The sequence below is a fragment of the Mauremys mutica genome, chromosome 7 (assembly GCF_020497125.1).
Source record: "Mauremys mutica isolate MM-2020 ecotype Southern chromosome 7, ASM2049712v1, whole genome shotgun sequence".
Classification (NCBI taxonomy): domain Eukaryota; kingdom Metazoa; phylum Chordata; order Testudines; family Geoemydidae; genus Mauremys; species Mauremys mutica.
In genome coordinates, this window is record NC_059078.1 from 52,768,134 (window position 1) to 52,791,998 (window position 23,865).

General features: G+C 62.6%; 1 protein-coding gene across 7 annotated transcripts in view; it reads left to right on the top strand.

The window, feature by feature from the left end:
• The window catches only part of UBA7 (ubiquitin like modifier activating enzyme 7), a 54,062-nt gene that overhangs the window by 29,475 nt on the left and 722 nt on the right, over positions 1-23,865 (top strand). For 6 of the 7 annotated variants that reach the window (XM_045025098.1, XM_045025100.1, XM_045025095.1 and 3 more), the window contains 10 exons: positions 1,079-1,275; positions 2,117-2,181; positions 2,657-2,831; positions 8,294-8,368; positions 13,507-13,696; positions 14,519-14,628; positions 15,198-15,290; positions 15,749-15,943; positions 22,677-22,778; positions 23,312-23,412. In XM_045025098.1, coding sequence (XP_044881033.1) covers positions 1,079-1,275; positions 2,117-2,181; positions 2,657-2,831; positions 8,294-8,368; positions 13,507-13,696; positions 14,519-14,628; positions 15,198-15,290; positions 15,749-15,943; positions 22,677-22,778; positions 23,312-23,412 — 1,303 coding nt within the window. Of the gene's footprint in view, positions 1-1,078; positions 1,276-2,116; positions 2,182-2,656; positions 2,832-8,293; positions 8,369-13,506; positions 13,697-14,518; positions 14,629-15,163; positions 15,291-15,748; positions 15,944-22,676; positions 22,779-23,311; positions 23,413-23,865 lie in introns of those variants that run through there. The other variant, XM_045025102.1, reaches the window with a different exon arrangement.

Below are 23,865 nucleotides of genomic sequence, written 5' to 3' on the forward strand. Positions count from 1 at the left end.
CCTGCAGCCAGCCTCTACCCACAGCCGCCTGCAGCCACCCCCTGCCCACAGCCACCCGCAGCCCGCCCGTCTGCATCACCTGCCCACAGCCAGCCCGTGTCACTCCCTGCCTCCAGCTAGCCCTGCCCCACGCCCCTATCTGCAGCCAGCCCCACATCCACATCCTCGACTTCCTCGACCTGCAGTTCCCAGGGCAGTAACCCTGCACACCTGCTTTAATGAGGGGGGGGGGCAGGGAGCAGCTGGGACCCACACATGTGCACACCCTAGAGTGACCAGACAGCAAGTGTGAAAAATCAGGACGGGGGTGAGGGGTAATAGGAGCCTATATAAGAAAAAGACCCAAAAATTGAGACTGTCCCTGATCACCACCCACACATGTGAAACGGAGCTCATTTCTAGTTCAGCCCCATCTTTTTAAAAAAGAACTTTAGGTAGGGTTAAAATACATCTGTATTTTCCTGGACATCTCAGGCTTTTCGGTTCTTAATCACCTCCTGGGAAAATATGGACGTATGGTAACCCTATTGGTACAAAAAATACATGCTGTCGCACATCCCTTAAATCAGAACTTTTTATAGGGAACCCGTTGTTAAATCAGAACTTTTTATAGGGAACCCGTTGTTAAGATTTTGGCAGCTCATCACTGCCCACACCCCACCATGCCACATGCCTGTGCCCCCACGCCAACTGCCACATTCCTACGCCCCTGCCACATACTGCCCATGCCCAACAGCCCGCCACACCACATTCCTATGCCCCCACACCACTGCCACATTCCCACGCCCCTGCCACATCCACCCACATCACCAGCTTGTGCCAGCATGCCACAGGCCCCGCCTGGCACAGGGACTGACCTGGGACAGGCGCTGGGAAGAGGCTGCTGCTTCCTTCCCTGGCCTTGGCTCAGTTTCTGCTCTTCCTCCCTTGGCAGGGGCGTTTCCTGGGGGTCGCTGCTGGGTGGAGCTTCCTGAGATCTCATACAGGGCCCTGCTCTCTAGCTGCCCCAGAGGCTGCCTGGGCAGGGGGAGGGGCAGAAGTGTGGCATCCCCATGACCTGGCCACTCGTTTCCCATAGGGGCCTATGTGGACAGCCTCTGCATCCGCTACCTCAAGCCCCTGCTGGACTCAGGCACCGAGGGCACCAAGGGCCACGTGCAGGTCGTTGTGCCCCATCTGACACAGCCGTTTGGAAGCCCCCTGGACCTCACAGAGTCTGCTGTGCCCCTGTGCACCTTGCGCCACTTTCCCAGCACCATCGAACATACCCTGCAGGTGGCCGTCTCTCCTCACTTCCGGAACCTGGGCCCTCTCCATCCTGGGCCTGGGCCTGGCCCCTCCCCACCCCTGGCCTGGCCCACTCCTGGCCAGAGATCGGGCCCTCCCCACCCCTGGCTTGGGCCTGGCCCCTCCCTGCATCCTGAGGTTAGGCCAGGCCTTTCCTCCCTGCCCCAGACCTGAACCCCCTCCAATCTGTGCCCTGTCCCCAGCCAGTGCCTTCCTCGACCCCAGTTGCCCGCCCCATGCCGAAGTCCTGGAGCCAGTGACCAGGCTGCGCCATAGCCCTTCTCTCACTGTCTGATGCAGGCCCAGGTTGTCTGGGGCCCAGCGAGGGCAGGGGCGACTGTGCCTGGGGCAGGGGAACACTCTGACCTGCCAGGTGGCTCTCCGGGAACAGCCATTCCCATCCCTGCACTGGGCCCCCGGCCTCTGGCCTGCTTATTTGGCAGAGGAAGGGGCTGCCAGGGCTGCTGCCAGGGCCTTCCTGCTTCCCAGCCCACACACTGCCCCTCCTGCCCAAATGCTGCCCCCCACCGACACAGACCCTTGGACATGCAGCCCCTGCACACACCGTGTGCACGGCCCAGGCCCTGCCTGTCTCCCTGTCTTGGGGCCTAGCACTAGGCCTTGGGGGCTGCAGGGGCTGTCGCCGGGCCCCCTCCTAGAAACCCCCTGCCCTGGCCGCCTGCCCCTGCTCCTGCCCCACAGCTGAGGCATTTGGCCCTCAGCATGGGCCGCGCCAGGGGGCAGCATGGGGGTCCTGCTCACATCCTGATAGGATTGGGTGGGAGTGGGGTGACCCCAGCCTCTGTGTAACTCACCCCCTCCTGCACAGTGGGCCCGGGATGAGTTTGACGGGCTCTTCAAGGTGCCTGCGGAGAATGTCAACAAATTCCTGGAGTGAGTGTGGGCTGGAGGGGGCTATAGGGTAGCTCTGGGGGGCGGGGGTTGTGTGGCTGAAGGGAGCTGTGGGGGTTGGGGGGCTGAGGAGGGTGCTGGGGGGCAGGGATTGGGCAGCTGAAGGGGCCTCTGGGGGGTGGGGGGCTGAGGGAGGTTCTGGGGGGTTGGATGGCTGATGGGAGGTGTGAGGGTTGGAGACTAGAGGGGGACTCTGGGGGGCAGGGGTTGGGCAGTTGAGGGGGCCACTGAGGATTTGGGGGACCAGAGTGGGGCTCTGACATTGGGGCCTGTCCATGGTCTCCGTGGCCCAGCGGCTCACACGTACCAGGGCTCAGGGGCCAGCCTGGAAGGGTCCAGGATGCCTGGGTTCTTTCTGGGTGGGTGACCCTTCCCTGCTGGGCCCTGTCTCTGGCACTGTACTGTACCATGTGTGTGTGGGGCTGGGGCTCGGCCTGACACTGCCCTGTACCCACAGGGACCCGGCCTTCCTGGAGGTACAGCGGACGACACAGGATCTGGAGGGGGTGCGAAGCAGCCTGCAGGAGAAGCCGTGCAGCTGGCAGGACTGTGTGCGCTGGGCCAGGCAGCGCTGGGAGAGCCTCTATCGCCACACAATCCTGAACCTGCTGCATGCTTTCCCGCCCGGCCACGTGAGCAACACTGCGGGCACCCCAGGCTCCCATCCCCCTGGCTCAGTGCCCTGGGCTCTGATCCCTCCCCCAGCTCAGTGCCCCAGCCTCCCATCCCCCTGGCTCAGTGCCCCAGCCTCCCATCCCTGTGACACAATGCCCCGGGCTACCATCCCCTGGATCTCCTGTCCCTCTTGTTGAGCACCCCTGGCTATGGTCCCCCGTCTCAGTACGTCAGGCTTCGATCCTCCTGGCTAAATATTCCTGGCTCCGATCCCCCCAGCTCAGTACCCCAGGCTTCAATCCCCCCGTCTCAGTGCCCCGGACTCCGATGCCCCCGGCACTGCTCCCATCCCCCCCGGCTCAGTACCTTGAGCTCCCATCCCCCCAACTCAGTACTTTGGGCTCCAATCCCCTCAGCTCAATGTTCCAGGCTCCCCCCGACTCAGTACCCTGTGCTCCGATGCCCCCAGCTCAGTACCTGTGGGCTCCGATGCCCCCAGCTCAGTGTCCTGGGCTCCCATCCCACTGTAACGATGCTGCCTTTGGTGGGACACTTCTGAGAGTATCAATTCAGGACAAAGTGCTTAGAGCAGGGCAGTCACAGCCCAAGGCTGGGGTCCCTCCACTTCTAAGGCAAACCAAATCAGACAGACAGAGAGGGCTTTGGTTTTACCCCGCTGGCTAACCGTAAGTCATACAAGCAATTCCCTTAGAAACTCCAGTTTCCTAGTATCGCCACCAGTGCCACTCGTTATGGGGATGAATGGTTATGAAAACCAATACCCCAGTGTGACGAAGTGGGAATGGTCTTGCTGTGTTATGTGAATGCTGAGTGGGGAGTATTGACCTGGTCTCTCCCCCCTTCGAGACCAAACTGAGCAGGGTCACTTCAGCCAGTGACCTGGGGAAGTTCGAACCTACCTACACTCCCATGGATGCCCCAGCATTCCCCCCCTTCCTGGGGGAGAATTACACCAGGCCCTTCCAGTTTCACGCCCCCCTTTAGGTTGGGTGTGCTTGAGGGCACTCGTAGTCTGCAGGTGGGAAGGCTTATGTGGCCCGTGCCCTTTTCCCACCCCAATACTCCCGGTGTTCAAACTGGGATGGGGTCTTTTCCCAGCGGTCCAGTCTGGAGGGCTGTGATTCGGGCTCTCTTGGTTAAGAGCCCCCCTTTTGACCTTGGCCATCCTCTGGAAAGGCTCCTCTGTGTTGGGTAATGGTCCTAAAGCTATTTTCCCCTTGTCCCGGGCCTTCCTTACCCTCTGGCAGGGGTCACAGGATCGGCAGTACCATTGACTTTCCTCCCATCCACCTCCAGGGGAACAAGGCACTTGCTCTGCAGGGACAGCCCTGCGCCCACCCTGTAAACGGAGAACCTGGTGTCCGGAGCATCCAGCTCTGTGGAGGAGTTGGCTTGGGGCCCTCCTCCCTCCTGAACAGTTGATAAGCTGCCAGCCCCCCTTGCCTGGGAAGCCTGCCCCTCATCAAGCTGGGCCGCTACCCAGTTAACCCTCTGTGGGTCCGGTCTGCTCGGTCTGTACCTAAGACTGGGGCACTGGGTCCGTATGTGGCCTCTTTGGCCACAGTAATAGCACTTCATGTTCCATTGGTCCCCTCGAGCTGGTCGGTTGGCCCTGATGCCGGATATTCCCCTTGGGAAGGGGTTGTCCACGTTTTCCTTAAGGGAGGTCTCAGGATCACTCTCTTTCTGCATCATGGAGGGCCTGTTCTTTTGGGACTCCTCCCTGCCACCCCCTGACCGGCTCTTCACGAACTCATCGGCCAGCTGCCCTGCATGTTGCGGGTTCTCTGGCTTTTGGTCCCTCAACCACAGCCTCAGGTCGGACGGGCACGGCTCATACAGTTGCTCCAGTACCAGCAGTTTAACCAGGTCCCTCTTCGTCTGGGCCCCATCTGCCCACTTACTGGCGTATCCCTCCATGCGGGCGGCTAGTTGCAGATATGAGACCTCAGGGGTTTTATCCTGACCCCGGTACAGCTCAGGAGTCAGCCCAAACTCATGTAGCAAGGCCTTTTTGAATAGTTCATAGTCCCCTTTCTCTGCCCCTTCCAGTTGGCGGTACAATGCCACGGCTTTGGGGTCCAGTAAGGGGGTGAGAACCCAGAGCCTGTCCGCAGCATCAACCTGGTGCAGCTTGCAGGCCGTCTCAAAGGCATCCAGGAAGTCATCCATGTCCTCCCCCTCCTTACGCTGGGCCAGGATGCACTTATCAAAGCTCCATGCAGTCCTGAGTCCCCTCTCACTCACGGCAGCTGGGGGCTCGCTGCTCCTCAGCCTGGCCAGCTCCAGTTCATGCTGCCTCTGTCTCTCTTTCTGCTCCAGTTCACGCTGCCTTTGTCTCTCTTCATGCTGCCTCTGTTTTTCACGATCCTCCAGCTCTCTCAGTTTTAGCTCTTTCTCCCATTCCAGCCACTTCCGCTCCACGGAGAGCATCGCTGGGAGGATCCCCTGCTGGCTGGTGAGCTTCACCAGGAGGATCCCCTGCTGGGCTGGGGAGTCATGGTGCCCTCGGTATTCGCTGGGCTCCTCCCCACCCTTCCCCTAGGCATAGGCAGGAGGGGTCTCAGGAAGCCCTCAGCAGCTGGCTGACCACTCCCAGCTGGGACAGACACTGGTGCCTGCGCTGCATATGCCAGGCTGCTTCCCTCAGAGACAGGAATCAGTTCATTCGAGCAATCTCCCTCCTCCAGCTGGGCAATGAGCTGGTCTTTGGTGAGCCTCCCAGTGCACAGCCCCCTCTGCTTGCACAGCTCCACCAGGTCGCTCTTAAGGTGCTTGGTATACATCTTCCTGATGGCCACTCACAGGCCTGGGTGCTCACTGCTCCCCACAGTTTCCAGGAAGAACCCCTAGTGTGCCAGCCCTTCTCGAGGTCACCACCTCTCTGCCAGGGTCGAGCGGCAGACTCCTCTGCCCCTGAGACTGCTCGCTACAGTCCTCAGGGGGACCCCGTTACTCCAACAGTCCTTCTCACTGGACACCCACTCCCAGAGGTTAACTGCCCCCTGAAACCATCCCTCTCTGAGTCTTCAGCACGCCTGGTCCTCATTATCCCTCCTTTGTTTTACTGCTCCCCTGTCACTTACTGCAAGAAGTGCCATTTACAGGGTGCAGTAGATCCCACCACTACCACAAGTTGTCACGGAGTCCCTGGGCGATGCTCTGGAACTGCTCCCCACAAAGCCAGTCAGGACTTTGGGGAGCCTCCTCTCCCTTGGAGCAGACTGTCTTCAGGGCAAGAAACTCACACATCTTCACCTCCTGGGTCTCTCCTTGGAGCATTCAGCGTATGCCCCTCCATGTGCTTCCCATGGTGAGTCTGCCCAAGCGGGGTCCTGGGGAAGCCAGAGGGTCCTGCACCCCCACTTCGCAGTCAGACGTGACACTTAGGCAGCCAGTAAAACAGAGGTTTATTTAGATGACAGGAACACAGTCCAAAACAGGTCTTGCTGGTACATACAACAGGACCCCCTTTAGTTAGGTCCATCTGGGGCTCCCAGGGAGGCCACAGCCCCATTGGGAAGCCCAAGCCCCGTCCATTTCCCAGCCAGCTCCAAAACAAAAAAACCCTCCAGCCTCTCACTCAGCTTCCCCCTAGCTCCTCCTCCAGCCTTTGTCCAGTTTCCCCGGACAGAGGTGTCACCTGGCCTCCAACCCCCTCCTGGTTCTCAGGTTACATGCTCAGGTATGCTCCCTTCCCCAAGGCAGGCCGTCCCAGCACAACTTCCCTGCAACCTTCCCAGGTCAATACTCCCCACTCAGCATTCACATAACACAGCAAGACCATTCCCACTTCGTCACACCTTGTTCTGACTGGAAAATCACAGTAGCAAGATGGAATTTGGAGCCACATGGGCAAGTCACATGTCCAGGCATGACTCAGTTCTTTACAGGCCCATGCCATTGTTCACATGTTAGTTTGAACGTTCCCAGGAAAGCTCAGATGTGGATTGGCATCTCCGAAAGTCCATGGTCACTTAAGTGTTTCTTGATTGGGCACTTACTGAGGGTACGTCCATACTACCCGCCTGGGTCGGCGGGTAGCGATTGACTTCTCGGAGTTCGATATATCGCGTCTCATCTAGACGCGATATATCGAACTCCGAACGCGCTCCCGTCGACTCCGGAACTCCACCACCGCGAACGGCGGTGGCGGAGTCGACGGGGGAGCCGCGGACTTCGATCCCGCGCCATCAGGACGGGTAAGTAGTTCAAACTAAGGTAGTTCGAGTTCAGCGCGTACCTTAGTTCGAACACCACCCCCAGTGTAGACCAGGCCTGAGACTAGTCCTTTCTCAAGAAGCTGACCACATGATTCACTGAGGCTACTTAGAATCAAAACACATTGATATACAAGTACATAACCAATATTCATAACTTCAACTACAAAAATGATACACACATACAGACAGCATAATCATAACCAGCAAATCATAACCTTTCCATAGACACCTTACTGAACCTCCTTTGTACAAGTTTTGGTGCAACCATAGGACCTTGTTGCAGCAATGATCTATACGGTCACAGTTCATGTCAATAATGTCACACCCCCTGGCTCAGTGCCTTGGGCTTCGATCCTCCCTGCTCAGTGCCCCAGGCCCCGATCCCTCAGGCTCTGATACCCACGTCTCATTGCCTCAGGATCCCATCCCAGCTCAGTACTCTGGGGTCCCATCCCCCCAGCTTAGTGCCTCGGGCTCCCATCCCCTGGCACAATGCCCCTGGCTCCGATCCCCCCTGGCTCTGTACCTCGGACTCCGATCCCCCCAGCTCAGTACTCCGGGCTCCCATCCCCTTGGCTCAGTACTGCGGGCTCCCACCCCCCCGGCTCAGTGCCCCGGGCTCCCATCCCCCCGGCTAAAGTGTCCCAGGCTCGCATCCCCCCGGTTCAGTGCCCTCGGCTCCCATCCCCATGGCTCTGTGCCCTGGGCTCCCATCCCCTCGGATCAATGCCCCTGGCTCCGATCCCCCCGGCTCAGTGCCCTGGGTCTCCGATCCCTCTTGTTGTGTACCCCAGGCACCAATCCCCACTCCCCAGTAGCCCTCGGCTTGGTATCCCAGGCTCCAATCCCCCTGGCTCATACTCTGGGCTCTGATCCCTCTGGGCTCCAATCACTCCAAGGGCCTCCAGGCTCAGTATACCGGGCTCTGCCCCCTGTACTTCACATGGATCTGGTCCCCACCTGAACTCCTGGGCTCTCATTCCCCCCAGGCCTCTATCAATCCACCTCTTGACGCCCTCCTAACCCTTTGGCCCTTGCCTCCTGGCCCCCCCAAGTCCCCAGTGAACCCTCCCGCAGGGCCCCCTGAGCCCACAAGTCCCTGCTGCATTTCCCACAATGGAGCTTCAGCCCCCTGGTTCGTGTGACCTGCCCTGGAGCTGCACACAGGGAGGGGAACCTCCATTGGCTGGGCCCCTCCCTGCCCTGGCCTGACTCCTGGCTTCCCCTGTCACCAGGAGACCAGCCCAGGGGTCCCCTTCTGGGCAGGACCCAAGAGATGCCCCCGGCCCCTCGAGTTTGACTGCGACAATGTAAGTGGGGAGCCGGTGAGGGTGCCTGTGGGTGGGGGGTGTGGCTATGGGGGCGGGGCCAGTAGTGGAGCCAGGACCCATCCTGCGGGGAGCTCTATGCTGGGGCTAGTGGATGAGGCGTGGCCCCTCTTGGGGTGGTGCCTGTGTTAGAATTCGGGTTATGGTGACCAAGGCCCATGGGGTGGGACCCATGCTAGGGGCAGGGCTCATGTTGGGGGTGAGACTGTGAGGGGCAGGATCTGTGCTTGGGGCAGAGGCTGGGGAGCCTGGGGGCAGGTGAGTGCATGTGATCGGGTGATGGCACCAGGAGTGGGCGAGGGCACCAGGCATGGGCGGTTGGATGTGAGTGATGGTGCAGAATATAGGTGGGTGGGTGGATGATGGCACAGGGCGATGGTGGGTGGGTGATGGTGCTGGGCATGGGCGGGTGACAGTTCAGGGTATGGGTGGGTGGGCGAGGGCACTGGGCGTTGGTAGGTGGGTGGGCACGGATGATGGTAAAGGGTATGGGGGTGGGTGAGGGCGCTGGGCATGGGACAGTACAGGGTACAGGTGGTGGGTGGATGATGGCGCAGGGTGATGGTGGGTGGGGTGGGTGATGGTGCAGGGTACAGGCGGGTGGGTGTATGATGACGCAGGGCGATGGTGCTGGGCACATGTGACAGTGCAGAGTGCGGGTGGGTGGACAAGGGCACCAGGCGTGGGCGTGTGATGGTGTCATGAAGTGTAGTGGAGTCAGGGCCCTGCACCTCCCACTTCCTGCAATTCACTGTGACTCAGCCAGCCAGTAAAACAGAAGGTTTATTAGAGGACAGGAACACAGTCTAAAACAGAGCTTGTAGGTACAGAAAACAGGACCCCTCAGTCAGGTCCATCCTGGGAGGTGGGGAGCCCAGATCCAGGTTCTGGGCTTCCCCCATCTCCCCAGCCAGCTCCAAACTGAACCTCCCTCCATCAGTCTCACCCAGCCACACCCTCAGCTCCTCCTCTAGCCTCTGTCCAGTTTCCCTGGCAGAAGGTATCAAGTGGAGTGCCCCAAGGGTCGGTGCTGGGGCCGGTTTTATTCAATATCTTCATTAACGATCTGGAGGATGGTGTGGACTGCACCCTTAGCAAGTTTGCAGATGACACTAAACTGGGAGGAGTGGTTGATACGCTGGAGGGTAGGGCTAGGATACAGAGGGACCTAGACAAATTAGAGGATTGGGCCAAAAGAAATATGATGAGGTTCAACAAGGACAAGTGCAGAGTCCTGCACTTAGGACGGAAGAATCCCATGCACTGCTACAGACTAGGGACCGAATGGCTGGGCAGCAGTTCTGCAGAAAAGGACCTAGGGGTTACGGTGGACGAAAAGCTGAATACGAGTCAACAGTGTGCCCTTGTTGCCAAGAAGGCTAATGGCATTTTGGGTTGTATAAGTAGGGGCATTTCCAGCAGATCGAGGGATGTGATCATTCCCCTCTACTCAGCACTGGTGAGGCCTCATTTGGAGTACTGTGTCCAGTTTTGGGCCCCACACTACAAGAAGGATGTGGATAAATTGGAGAGAGTCCAGCGGAGGGCAACAAAAATGATTAGGGGGCTGGAGCACATGACTTATGAGGAGAGGCTGAGGGAACTGGGATTGTTTAGTCTGCAGAAGAGAAGAATGAGGGGGGATTTGATAGCTGCTTTCAACTACCTGAAAGGGGGTTCCAAAGAGGATGGATCTAGACTGTTCTCAGTGGTAGAAGATGACAGAACAAGGAGTAATGGTCTCAAGTTGCAGAGGGGGAGGTTTAGGCTGGATATTAGGAAAAACTTTTTCACTAGTAGGGTGGTGAAGAACTGGAATGGGTTACCTAGGGAGGTAGTGGAATCTCCTTCCTTAGAGGTTTTTAAGGTCAGGCTTGACAAAGCCCTGGCTGGGATGATTTAGCTGGGTTTGGTCCTGCTTTGAGCAGGGGGTTGGACTAGATGACCTCCTGAGGTCCCTTCCAACCCTGAGATTCTATGATTCTAAGGTGTCACCTGGCCCAGTGATGAGCTGCCAAAATCTTAACAACGGGTTCCCTATAAAAAGTTCTGATTTAACAACTGGTTCCCTATAAAAAGTTCTGATTTAAGGGATGTGCGACAGCATGTATTTTTTGTACCAATAGGGTTACCATACGTCCATATTTTCCCAGGAGGTGATTAAGAACCGAAAAGCCTGAGATGTCCAGGAAAATACAGATGTATTTTAACCCTACCTAAAGTTCTTTTTTAAAAAGATGGGGCTGAACTAGAAATGAGCTCCGTTTCACATGTGTGGGTGGTGATCAGGGACAGTCTCAATTTTTGGGTCTTTTTCTTATATAGGCTCCTATTACCCCTTACCCCCGTCCCGATTTTTCACACTTGCTGTCTGGTCACTCTAGGGTGTGCACATGTGTGGGTCCCAGCTGCTCCCTGCCCCCCCCTCATTAAAGCAGGTGTGCAGGGTTACTGCCCTGGGAACTGCAGGGCACCAGTGGATGTGGGGCTGGCTGCAGATAGGGGCGTGGGGCAGGGCTAGCTGGAGGCAGGGAGTGACACGGGCTGGCTGTGGGCAGGTGATGCAGACGGGCGGGCTGCGGGTGGCTGTGGGCGGCTGTGGGCAGAGGCTGGCTGCAGGCAGGGGGTGGCTGTGGCAGGGGCTGCAGGCAGAGGGTGGCTGCGGGCAGAGGGTGGCTGCGGCAAGGGCTGGCTGCGGGCAGAGGGCGGCTGTGGGCAGGGGCTGGCTGTGGGGCAGGGGCTGGCTGCGGGGCAGGGGGCGGCTGCGGGTGGCTGTGGGCAGGGGGTGGGGCAGGGGGCAGCTGTGGGCAGAGGCTGGCTGCAGGCAGGGGGGCGGCTGTGGGCAGGGGCTGGCTGCAGGCAGGGGGGCGGCTGTGGGCAGGGGCTGGCTGCAGGCAGGGGGGCGGCTGTGGGCAGGAGCTGGCTGGGGGCAGGGGGCGGCTGCGGGCAGGGGCTGGCTGGGGCTGGCTGGGGGCAGGGGGTGGCTGCGGGCAGGGGCAGGGGGTGGCTGGGGGCAGGGGCTGGGGGCAGGGGGTGAGGCAGGGGGTGGCTGGGGCTGGCTGGGGGCAGGGGCTGGCTGCGGGCAGGGGGGTGGCTGTGGCTGGGGGCAGGGGCTGGCTGGGGGCAGGGGCTGGCTGCGGGCAGGGGGGTGGCTGTGGCTGGGGGCAGGGGCGGCTGCGGGTAGCTGCGGGCAGGGGGCTGGCTGGGGGCAGGGGCTGGCTGCGGCTGGCTGGGGGCAGGGGCTGGCTGCGGGCAGGGAAGGGGCGCAGATACTCACACGGGGGAGGGGGGGGGCTGGGAGCAGCAGGACGCAGCCGGGGACTCACCAGGCAGCAGCAGGAGCCCCAGGGCCAGAGGTCCAAAGAGCAGGAGCAGCAACATGGCCAGGAGGCAGTTCACATGGCTCTCGCAGCACAGCGCAGCGCCCCCAGCGGCCGGGAGGAGGAATTACAGGCTTCCCAGGCAGAGCCCATCAAAGCTTCCCTCGCAGGGAAGCTAGTTAACAAGCGGTTCTAAAACTGCTTCTAAATTTAACAACGGGTTCGCGCGAACCGGTGCGAACTGGCTCCAGCTCACCCCTGACCTGGCCCCAACCCCATCCTGGGCTCAGGTTACGAAGGGCAGCCGCTGACCCTGAAGTATCATCCCTCAGTGAAGTCAGACCCTTATTTCCCATCACCATCTAGTATTGGTGCAGTACCTCAGGGAAACGGAGGCACGCCCCGTGTTAGCAGAAGACAGTAAACTAGTAAAACCCCCATGCAACATTACCAGGTTAATACTCCCTACTCTATCACAGATGGTGCAGGGTACGGGCGGCTGGATGATGGCCAGGGCAATGGTGCTGGGTATAGGCGGGTAACGGTGCGGGTAACGGTGCAGGGTACAGACAGGAGGGTGGATCATGGCACAGGGTGATGATGCTGGGCGCGGGTGACAGTGCAGGGCACAGGCAGGTGGGTGGGCACGGGCACCGGGCAGGTGATGGTGCAGGGTAGGGGTGAGTGGGTGATGGTGCCGGGTGTGGGCAGGTGAGCATGCATGACAGTGCAGAGTAAAGGCAGGTGGGCAGACAAAAGCAACAGGTGATGGTGGGGGGCGAGGGCATTGGGCATGGGTGCGTGACAGTGCAGGGTACGGGCGGGTGGGCGATGGGCAGGTGGGCACAGGTGATGGTAAGGGTGGGTGGGCACAGGTGACAGTAAAGGGTACAGGCGGTAGGTGGGCGAGTGTGCCAGGTGTGTGTGGGTGATGGTGCAAGGTACCGGCAGTCGGGTGGGCAAGGGCGCTGGGTGTGGGCGAGTGACTGTGCAGGGTACAGGAGGGCGGGTGGATGATGGCACAGGGTGATGGTGGGTGGGGCAGGTGATGAAGCAAGGTACAGGCAGGCGGGTTCATGATGGTGCTGGGCATGGGTAATGGTGCAGGGTACAGGCAGGCGCGTACACAGTACAGACGGATGTGTGGATGATGGCACAGGGCAATGATGAGCAAGGGCACCGGGCATGGGATGGTGCAGGGTACAAGTAGGTGTGTGGATGATGGAACAGGGCAATGGTGGGTGGGGCAGGGTACAGATGGGCGACCGTATGATGGTGCTGGACCTGGGTGCAGAATACACACAGGCAGGTGGGCAAGGGTGCTGGGCATGGTCGGGTGATGGTGCAGGGTATGGGTGGGTGCGTGGGTGAGGATTCCGGGCGTGGGCAGGTTACAGTGCAGGGTAGAAGCGGGTGGGTGCAGGGACAGATGGGTGTGTGGATGATGTCACAGGGCAATGGCGCCAGGTATGGGCGGGTGACGGTGCAGGGTACAGGTTGGTGGGTGAATGATGGTGCAGGGCAATGGTGGGTGGGGCGGGTGACGGTACAGAGCACAGGTCAGCAGGTGGGCAAGGGCACTGGACATGGGTGGGTGATGGTTCAGGGTATGGATGGGCAAGGGCACTGGGCAATCATTTTGGGCGTGGGCAGTTGACGGTGCAAGGTATAGGTGGTCAGGAGAGGTGGGAGATGGAGGGGTGGAGCAGGGAAAGTAGGGGGAGGGGTCGGACAGGGAGGGGTGGGACAGGGGGAGCAGGGACTGCCCCTCCCCACCGCTGAGCCAGACTGTATTCACAGAGCACCCACATGGAGTATATCATGGCAGCTGCCAGCCTCTTTGCCCAGACGCACAGGCTGCAGGTGCCCCGGGACCGGGCAGCTGCCAGGGAGACACTACGGGCCATGGCCATGCCTCCCTTCCAGCTGGAGGTGGCGGTGCGGATCCCTGTCACGGAGGAGGAAATGGAGGAGGTGCCCGCCGGGGTCGGTAAGGGCCATGCTTGGGCCGCAGTGCCAGGGGCTGCGCAGTGGGGAGGGGAAGTAGGCGCCGGCCGGGGCAGGGAGCTCAGCCTGGTGCCAGTCGGGTGGGAGGGGCTCTGCCTGGTGCCGGCGGGCAGGGAGCTCTGCTTGACGCGGGGGAGAGGGGCTCTGCTCTGTCCTGTGGGAGTTGGTGGCCAGGCACCCCAGGGCCCAGCGCAGAGCAGCCCATCGCCCTCTGCAGACACCTGCAGGCTCACTGGCCTGGCTCGGGCCCTTCTGGAGTTGACATTTCCCTCGCAGGCGCCGCCTTGGGCACCCCCTGCCCATCAGCCTGCATCTCCATTTGTACCTGCTGCCCAGGGCGGATGGGTGCCCCCCACCTGGGCCAGAGGAATCCTGTCCTAGCCTGGCTCCCCGGGGAAAGGGGTGCCCTGACTTCACCACCGCCCTCGCTGGGGCTCAGAGGGCCTTGGCACAGGCAGGACTTGAGCCTGGCCCATTCCTTGCCTGAGGCTCGGCTGCAGGCCCCATGCTGCCCCTGGGCCCCTCTGAGGTGTGTACTGGCCCCGCTCCCAAATGGGCACCTCGCAGGCCCTGCTCCTGCTCTTCTGGCCTGGCAGTGCTCCTGGCACCATCCCAGAACAGCTCGGGCCAGTGCCTGCTGGGGATATTGCTGTCTGTGGCTTCACCCTGGGACAGTGCTCAGCACCAGTCTCCCTGCCAGAGCTGCCCCACCCTGCTGCTGGCTCGGGGGTTTCCTGAGTACCACAGATGGGCCCGGGGAACCCGCCCCCAGCTGCAGCCCCACTGTTCTCTGTGTCCTCTGCAGACGAGGAGCAGCTGGCAGCGCTGAGGCAGGAGCTGGCAGAGCGCAGACAGGCACTGCTGGAGGTGGGGTGTGGCAGCACCCACCTCATGGAGCCTATTCATTTTGAGAAGGTAGTGGGTGCTCTGCCGGCCGGGGTCACTCTCCCCCAGGTGCTGGTGGGCAGGTGGTGGCATTGTGAGCCATGGCTGGGGTGGGTGGCCGGCCTGATTGGCATCGCCCAGGGGCTGGGGCTGCAGGAGATTCTAACGTGCCCGGGGGCAGCATGAGGGGCTAGGGTGGAGCACACGGCCCCACCAGCTGGCTGGCCTTTGCCCTGTGGGTGCTGTCTGGGCAGGGACTGTCTATTACTGCCACATGAGGTTGGGCAAGAGCCAGTGAAGCCATGCAGGGTCGGGCAGGGGCCAGGGTGGCCATGCAGGGTCAGGCAGAGGCTGGCATGGCCACGTGGGGTCAGGCAGCAGTTGGGCAGGGGCTATTGAAGTCACGTGGGTCAAACAGGGGCTGGCATGGCCACATGGGGTCAGGCAGGGGCCACAGCTCAGGAAGTGGCCAGAGTTGCCAGGCAGCTGGCTGTCCGTGTCACTCAGAACAGGGGTTCATGTCAGAGACGTGCTGGGCACCCATGTGCCCTCCCATCTCCCCCAGTTCTCATCACACTTCTCTCGCACTGGCCTTGCAGGACGACGACAGCAATGGCCACGTGGATTTCATCATGGCCGCGTCGAACCTGCGGGCTGCGAACTACGGCATCGCCCCTGCTGACTGGCACAAGGTGCAGGGGGACAGTCCCCCCAGGGAGAGAGGTGGGGTGGGGGCAGGGCCATGCACCCCCAGGGACAGACGAAGGGTGGGGCCAGGGCCATGCGCCTCCCAGGGACAGACATGGGGCGGGGGTGGGGCGATGGCCTCCCTGGGGACAGATGAAGGGTGGGGCCGGGACCATGCGCCTCCCAGGGACAGACGCGGGGCAATGGGCCCCCCTGGGCACAGATGTGTGGCAGGAGTGGGACGACGGCCCCCCCGGGCACAGATGTGGGATGGGGGTGGGATGACAGCCCCCCTGGGCACAGATGTGGGATGGGGGTGGGACTATGGGCCCCCCGGGGACAGACACAGTGTGGGGGTGGGGGTGGAGGTGGGGTGAAGGCCTCCCCAGGATAGCTGCGAGGTTTGGGGCCCTGCGCCCTCCCCTGACAGCCACTGCTGACATAGTTTCCTGTTGCCTGGCAGAGCAAGCAGGTGGCGGGCAGGATTGTGCCCGCCATTGCCACCACGACGGCAGCAGTGGCCGGATTGGCATGCCTAGAGCTCTACAAGCTGGTGTGGGGTCACCAGGACCTCAGCTCCTACTGCAACAGTTTCCTGCAGCTTGCGGAGCCGCTGCTCGCCCGCTTCCATCCCCTGTCGCCCCTAGCCACTTACAAGGTGAGACCCCATGCCCGGCCTTGCCAATGACCTCCCCCGCACCTGGGCAGGGGCTGAGTGGCAGGGAGGGGGGGATAGACCCTCCTCAAGGGCAGCAAAGTCAGTGGCTGGGGGGATGCTGGACCCTGGTGCCCGCATCCTGGCAGTGAGGGCTGGCCCAATGCCCCAGTGCAGCACTAGGGGCCGCTGTGCTGCAGGGAGCAGGGCGGGAGTCTCCCTGGCAGTCCGGACTGGCACCTATGCCCCAGTACAGCACAAGGGGCACTGTGCTGCAGAGACTCATACAGAGTCTCCCCTGGCAGTTGCGGCTGGCCCGATGCCCCAGCGTGGCCCTATGGGGACTGTGCCCAGGGCTGGTGCAACCCATTAGGCGACCTAGGCCTAGGCGGTCGCCTACGGCACTAGCATTTGGGGGGCGGCATTTCGGGTTCTTCGTTGATGACTGTGGCGGCTGGATCTTCGGCCGCCCCGGTTGGCGGTGACATTTAAACGGACGGAGCTGGGGCAATGGGGCATGGGGAGGGCCGCCTGCAGCTAGTAAAGGGGGGGAGCCAGCACACAGGGGAATTGCTTCCTGCCCCAGCTCACCTCTGCTCCGCCTCCATCCCCGCTCTGCTTCTCTCCCTCCCAGGCTTGCGGCGCCAAACAGCTGATTGGCGCCGCAAGCTTGGGAGGCGGGAAAAGTGGAGCGGCGACGCCGTGCTCGGGGAGGAGGCGGAGCAGAGGTGAGCTGGGGAGGGGAGCTGTTGCACGGCTCCTGGGCTGGGGGGAGCTGCCGCAGGGGGAGGGTGGCCGCCACAGAGCGGAGGTGGGGAGCTGCTGCGGGGGGGGGCACCGCAGGACAGAGTGGGATGGGGAGCTTCCGTGGGGCGCCTTAGGGTGGAGGGGGGGGTGGAGAGCTGCCACAAGTCTCGGGGGGGTGGGCGCAAGGTGGAAGTTTCGCCTAGGGCGCAAAACATCCTTGCACCCGCCCTGACTGTGTCCTGGAAGTACAGTGTGGGAATGGTCCCAGCCTGTGGCCGTGGGGAGGTTGGCACAGGGAAGGTGCGCCCAGAGTCCTGGCTCACTGTTACACTCACATCTCCTGTATGCTATCGGCTCTGGGGTGGCTGCCTGGCTGCTCCGCGTTCCTCACCAGCACAGGCTGCATCTCAGTGGTGGTGGAGGGAAGCATGGCTCTGGGCAAGGGGCTGCAGCTGTAGCTAGGGATCCCCCACTCTGGGTGGTGCTAGAGCAAGGGGAGCCACAGCCGGGGCATTTCAGGGGCGCCGTGCACGTGAGTGAGCCTGGCCTATGCTGTGCCCTCTGCCTGGGCACAGGGCCCAGCATGCGTGGGGGGCCGAGATCCTGTGCGCACAGTGGGGAGCTGTCCAGCCCCTGACGCCTGGACCATGCTGGGTAACTGCCCTTCTCTCTACCACATGGAGCTACCCTGTCCTGCCCCTGGCCAGGCCTTGTTGCACGAGAGCACTGTGGGGCAGCAGGGGGAGCAGACAGAGCTGTGGGGCATCGGGGGGCGCAGACAGAGCTGTGGGAATTAGTTGGGGGCTGTAGGGCAGCAGGGAGCAGGCAGAGTTGTGGGGCACTGGGGGTCTGTGGGGCAGCGGAGGGAGCAGGATGAGTGGTGGGGAACAGTTGGGGGGCTGTAGGGCATTAGGGGGAAGGCAGAGCTGTGGGGCAGTGGGGGGGCTGTAGGGCAGAGGGGGAGCAGGCAGAGCTGTAGGGGACTATGGGAGGCTGTGGGGCAGTGGGGGGAGCAGGAAGAGCTGTGGGGCAGTGGGGGGCTATGGGGTAGTGGGGGGAGCAGGGAGAGCTGTGAGGCAGTGGGGGGGCTGTGGGGCAGTGGGGGGAGCAGCAAGGGGTGGGGGCTGTGAGGGGACCAGGTGGATATGTGGGGCAGCAGTCTGAACTGTGTGGCAGCGGGAGGCTCTGGGGCAGTGGGGGGAGCAGGCAGAGCTGTGGGACAGTGTGGGGCTGTACAGTGGATGGTGGAGCAGGCAGAGCTGTGGGGGAGCTGGGGGCTATAGGTCAGTGGGGGGAGCAGACAGCTGTGGGGCAGTGGGGGGCTGTGGGGCAGAGGGAGGAGCAGGCAGAGCTGTGGGGCAGCAGGGGCTGTAGTGCAGAGGTGGGACAGGCAGAGTTGTGAGGATCAGTGGGGGGCTTTAGGGTAGTGTTGGGAGCATCAGATATGTGGGGCAGCGGGGTCTATAGGGAAGCAGTGGGTACAGGCAGAGATATCGGGCAGCGGGGGCTGTAGGGCAGACGGGGGAGCAGGCTGAACTTTGGGGATCAGTGCCCATACAGGGTGCTGTATGGCAGCAGGGAACAGGCTGATCAGTGGGGCAGCGGGGTTTTGTAGTCCAGAGGGGGGAGCATCAGAGCTCGGTGGCAATGAAGGGCTGTGGAGTAGCGGTGGGAGCAGGCAGAACTGTGGAGATCAGTGTGGAGTTGTAGGGCAGACAGGGGAGCAGGCTGAGCTGTGGGGCAGCAGGGGCTATAGGGCAGAGGGGGGAGCAGGCAGAGCTGTCAGGTAGCGGTGGGCTGTAGGGCAGAGGGGGGAGCAAGCTGAGGTTTGGGGATCAGCGGGGGGCTGTGTGGCAGCGTGGGGAGGAGACAGCTGTGGGAATCAGTCAGAGGCTGTAGGGCAGTGAGGGGAGCAGGTAGAGCTGTGGGGATCAGTGGGGGGCTTTGGGGCAGTGGGGGGAGCATCAGATATGTGGGGCAGCGGGTCTATAGGGAAGCAGTGGGAGCAGGCAGAGATATGGGGCAGTGGGGGGCTGTATGGCAGAGGGGGGAGCAGGCAGAGCTGTGGAGATCAGCGGGGGGCTGTGTGGGGAGCAGACAGAGCTGTGGAGCAGCGAGGGGCTGTAGGGCAGGGAGAGGAGCAGGAAGAGCTGTGGGGATCATTGGAGGGGCTGTGGGGCAGTGGGGGGAGCAGGCTGAGCTGTGGGACAGTGGGGGCTGTAGGGCATCGGGTGGAGCAGGCAGAGCAGTGGGCTGTGGGGAAGTGTGGGGAGCAAGCAGAGCTGTGGGTCACTGGGGGGCTCTGAGGCAGTGGGGGGAGCAGGCAGAGCTGTGGGACAGCAAGGGGTTGTAGGGCAGTGGGGGGGGCAGGAAGAGCTGAGGGGATCAGTGGAGGGGCTGTGGGGCAGTGCAGGGAGCAGGTAGAGCTGTGGGGCAGTGGGGGGAGCAGGCTTAGCTGTGGGGCAGTGGTGGGCTGTAGGGCAGTGGGGGGGAGCAAGCAGAGCTGTAGGGCAGTGGGAGGCTGTAAGGCAGGGGGTGGAGCAGATGGAGCTGTGGGGCAGCGGGTGAAGCAGACAGCTGTGGGGAGCAGTGGGGGGGCTGTAGGGCAGCGGGGGGAGCAGGCAGAGCTGTGGGGCAGTGGGGGGATAGGCAAAGCAAGGGGATCAGTGGGGGTCTGTAGGTCAGTGGGGAGAACAGGCAGAGCTGTTGGGCAGTGGGGCAGTTGGGGGAGCAGGCAGAACTGTGGGGCAGCGGGGGGCTGTAGGGCAGCAGGGGATGCAGCAGAGGTGTGGGGAGCAATGGGGCAGCAGGGGCCTGTGTGCAGAGCAAGGGCTGAGCACGGGACCTGTTACTATGGGGTGGGGGGCAGGAGCCATCTGTCTGTGGGGCATGGTGGGGAGAGGCCATCTGTGGAGCCAGGGGAACAGGGGCCATCCCATCCCAAGTTTGGGTGCTCAGCATGGAGCCCCTGGCCATCTCTAGCTGTCCCCCTGCCAGCGCCACCCAGCATCTGCTCCCATCCCGGCTGTGTGCCAATGCCTGGCTCCTCCCCGGCCTGGGACAGGTACCCTCCCAGCTCTTCGCCCCACCAGCCTGTGATGGACACCCCCCACATTCTTCTTCCCCATCTGGGATGGGCACCCCCGCTCTGCTCCCCTCTGCAGGCCTGACACTCCGCTTGAGCAGCAGATGGGGAGCGGGGGGAGGGGAAGGCAGGGCCCTAAATTGGGACCATGTGTCAGGGGGAGGAGGCAAGTTTCCTGCTGCACAGGAAGCGTGGACGGAGCCAGGCTGCCTGTGGGGGCGGGGGAAGGGGAGCCAGGCTGGCTGGGGCGACAGGGAAGAGGAGGCGCCAGGCATGTGTCTCTCAATGTATCTCCACTAACGCAGCTAGCTCAGCTCCCGGCCTGCACTTGCCCTCCTGCAGCCCTCCCCTAGCAGTGCACCCCACAGCCCTCACCCCCCCCCCCCCGCAAGGAGCAGGGCACCCCACAGCCTGGCCAGGACCCTGGCAACAGCAACACCGCAGCTCCTGGGCCTGGGGTGCAATGGGGTTGTGGGCTGGTCCCAGCGTGGGCAAGGAGAGCACCCCCTACAGGGGCAAGGGGGCTGGCCCTGTGGGCCAGGGAGAACCCCCTTCCCCACACCCTGCTGCAGAGCACCCCGCCCATGCTGGCCCAATCCCTGACACTCACCCCCTGCTGAGCACTCCAAGCTGCAGCCCAAGGCGGTCCAGAGCCCCTCTTAAGGCCTGGATGCCTTGGGGAAGCCCTTCCCTGGCTGGGAGACCAGTGGGGCCACGGCTCCAGCACACAGGGGCTGGCAGGAGAGCAGGCCAAGGGCAGCAGGGGCAGAGGCTGGCTTCCAGCTCTGGCTCAATGTGCGGAGGAGGCGGAGACGTCCGGGTCAGCGCCCTGCTGCCCTTGGGGGCAGGAAGGGGGGGCGCAGGCTGGCAAGAGTAGAACAGTCTCCTGCCAGCCCCAATGGGATCATCAGCCCCTTTCCCAGAGGGGACCTGAGGTGCTGGGAGCGGATGGGCTGCTCCAGGTTCATCCAACGGGGCAGCATCAGGCAGGACTTGAACCCAGGAGTCCTGGGACCAGGCCTGTGCTCTGAGCTCCTGGGGCACAGCTGGCATCTCTCAGGCTGGGCTGAGGGGATGTGGGGCAGTGCCCACATAGGCAGGGCCCCCAGCTCCGTGTGGGGGCCAGAGGAGGAGCTGTGCCATGGCAGGCACAGTGTTAACTCTGCCATGCTCTCAGGCTGCAGGTGGCGAAGGGGATGGACGGGGGGAGTGGCCAGGTGCTAATGCCTTGTCCCACCCAGGTGAGAAGGGGTGGAGTCCCGCTGCCCCATGGAGCCACCGCAGCACTTGGCAAGAGCAAATGGTCAGGGCCAGCTGCAGCAAATGGCCAGGCTGTTCTGCTCCCAGCACACCCACCCCAGCCCCAGCTGCCCAGCCAGGGGCCATGCTCAGCTCTGCCAGGCTTGCTGCAAGGGTTTTCTCAGGTCCTGCAGCCTCTGCGCCTCAGTTTCCTTACCATGAGCTCACTGCCTGAAGGGCAGCAGAGTGGCCAGGAGCAGGGCGCTGGGACTTGGCACAGTGGGGCCCTGCTGGAAGGCTGAGCAGAGAGACCAGCAGGGGAGGGGCAGAGGTCTGGCTTGCCCTGGGGCTGGCGCTGAGCAGCATGGGCACTAGGCCTGGGAGCGAAGCTGTGAGGCTGGGGGAAGTGCTGTGGGCTGGCCAGTTGTGGTGCAGGAGGTGGCTGGGGTGACCATGCTGCCCCCCTAGATCTCTGCAGCCCAGGGTGGGGCCAGCTGGGGCGATGCTGGCCCTGGTTTGGGGGGATGAGCCATGCCAGGGCCGAGCCAGTGAGAACTCCTGACCCCACCCCCCAGGCACTCCACATATCTCCCTTTTGATGACCTTGTGTGCCATGTGTGCTCTCCTCACATCCGGGCTGCCCAGAAAGGCCTGGCTTCTTGGCAGTCAAAGCTGCCCCCAGCCCCAGCTGTCTGGGTCCTGTGCAGGGCAGAGATCCGCAGGGCTTGGCAGAAGAAATGACTGATGGTGTGTGTGCGGGGGAAGCACTGCCTCAATGGGGCTTTGTGCAGGGCTGCCCAGCCCAGCCTCTCCAGAGCTCAGCAGCCCAGACCCCCCTGGCGCTGGCAGTGCTGGCGGCACAGATGGCAGCAGGGGCCGCCAGTCCCCCACCTTGGCAATGCTCACAGGGGATGGGGGTTGTCCCCTGTCCCAGCCCGGCCAGCCAGGGGCTCCAGTGCCTCCCCCTCCAGTGTCCCCACTCCCACCCCCAGGCCGTATGTCCTGCCCTGACCTCTGCATCCTGCCCGTCCCCATGTGAGGGGGTAGAAGGGCTGGGCATGGCCCCCATGCCCTAACACTGCTTCCCCTCGGATGCAGGGTCCTATTTGCACTCGCCCTCACCAGCCAGAGGCCAGGACTGGGACAGGCATTGGGGAAGTGGGCTGGGTGCTGGATCGGCCAGGGAGGCTCTGGGCCCCACTGTCAGGATGTGGATTTTCTAATTCACGTTCTGGGGTGATTTTGATTATTCTGAAAAGGAGGGAATTGCAAAAGAGACCGGCCAGGCAACCCACCCCCCTGGGTGCCCCTCATCTCCGACCCGCAGCCCCTGTTGGCCCAGCCCTAGGCTCCCCCCACAGCTCTGGCAATGCCCCTCACTCCCGACCCACAGCCCCTGCTAGCCCAGCCCCGAGCTCCTGCCAGCTCTGGCAATGCCCCTCACGATGGATGGGGGCCCTGTATTAATGGGCAGAGCAGGGAGAGATCTGTGTGTCATTGTTGAGGGGCAGTGCCAGTGTACATGGCCATGCACAGAGCTGGTGCTCAGGGGGTGGAAAAGAAGATGGGGAGATCTGGCTCCCTGGCCCTGTGGTGGCTACAGAGAGGTGGGGGAGGGGGGTGCCACCACATGCTGACATCAGCCTGCCCTTGTGTCCCTATCAGTATGGCCAGGAGACATGGAGCTGCTGGCATCGGGTCGAGGTGCCCGGGATTGGTGCCCACGGGGAGGAGTTGACCCTGCAGGAGCTCCTGGACCAGCTGCAGGTGACCCTCCCCTCCTCCCCCTCACCAGAGCCTGGGCTGGGTGGGGCTGTGGGAACAGGCCTGTGTCCCCCCAGATCCTGCTGGACCCCCCCTTTCCCTCTGGGACCTGAGCCCTGTCCCCACTGCCTAAAGGCAGTGGCTGGGCCTTGGGCAGTCTGCCCCCACCCCGGGCAGGCACTCACCTCCCCCGCAGCTCTCACCCACCCCTTACCCAGGTCTCTCTGGGGTGGCCACTGCCAGACATGGCTGCTTGGGAAGGTCTTGGCTGGCCCACTTTCTCCAGACAGCCCCCTGCGTGCTGGCCTAGTCCAGGCACATCCAGTCCGGGACTTGTGCTGGGGGGAGCCACTGCTGCTACCCAATGGCTGGGGAAACAGCCTCATCTGGGGCTTGGGAGAGACCCGGGGGTGGGGGTGGGGAGACCCCCCACTTACACCTTTTTTCCTATTCCACAAAATCCTATGGGAAGGCAGCGCCCAGTGCTGGGCCTGGCACTGACCTGCTCCATTCCTGTCGCCCCTCCTACCTTACAGGGGGTGCACGGCCTGCCAGTGCGCACAGTGCTGTGTGGGGTGACCATTCTCTATGCCAGCTTCTGGACCAAGCAGAAACGTGAGGCACAGCTCGCCCGCAGGTAGGCATTGTCCTGGGCATCTGGGCTGGCAGCCAGCTCCCCTCTGGCCCTGGGCTGGCTGCCCTCCCTCTGCAGGGGACTGATGGGCCTCCCATGAGCCCCCATCCCCAGTGAGGTCCTGGGGACCAGCACCAGTTCCCCCCTGCTACCAGCTCCTGCATAACCCACTGCCCCTCCCCTGCCAGTCGCCAGGACTCCAGCTCCCCCCTACCCCTCCCCCCATCCAGGGTTCCAGCTCTCCCCCCTACTGCCCCTCCCCCACTCACCAGGACTCCAGCTCCCCCCTCCTCCTACAGCTGCATCACTGGCTCCCAGCCAGTCTGACCACTGGGTAAACATCCTGCTTCCTGCATCGGGACCCCCGCCTGGCCCCTTGCTGGCTGTGCTCAGCAGGGAGGCCCCGAGGGCCAGGTGGCATTGCCCTCAGGCCTGGCCATGGGAGCTCCTCCAGCC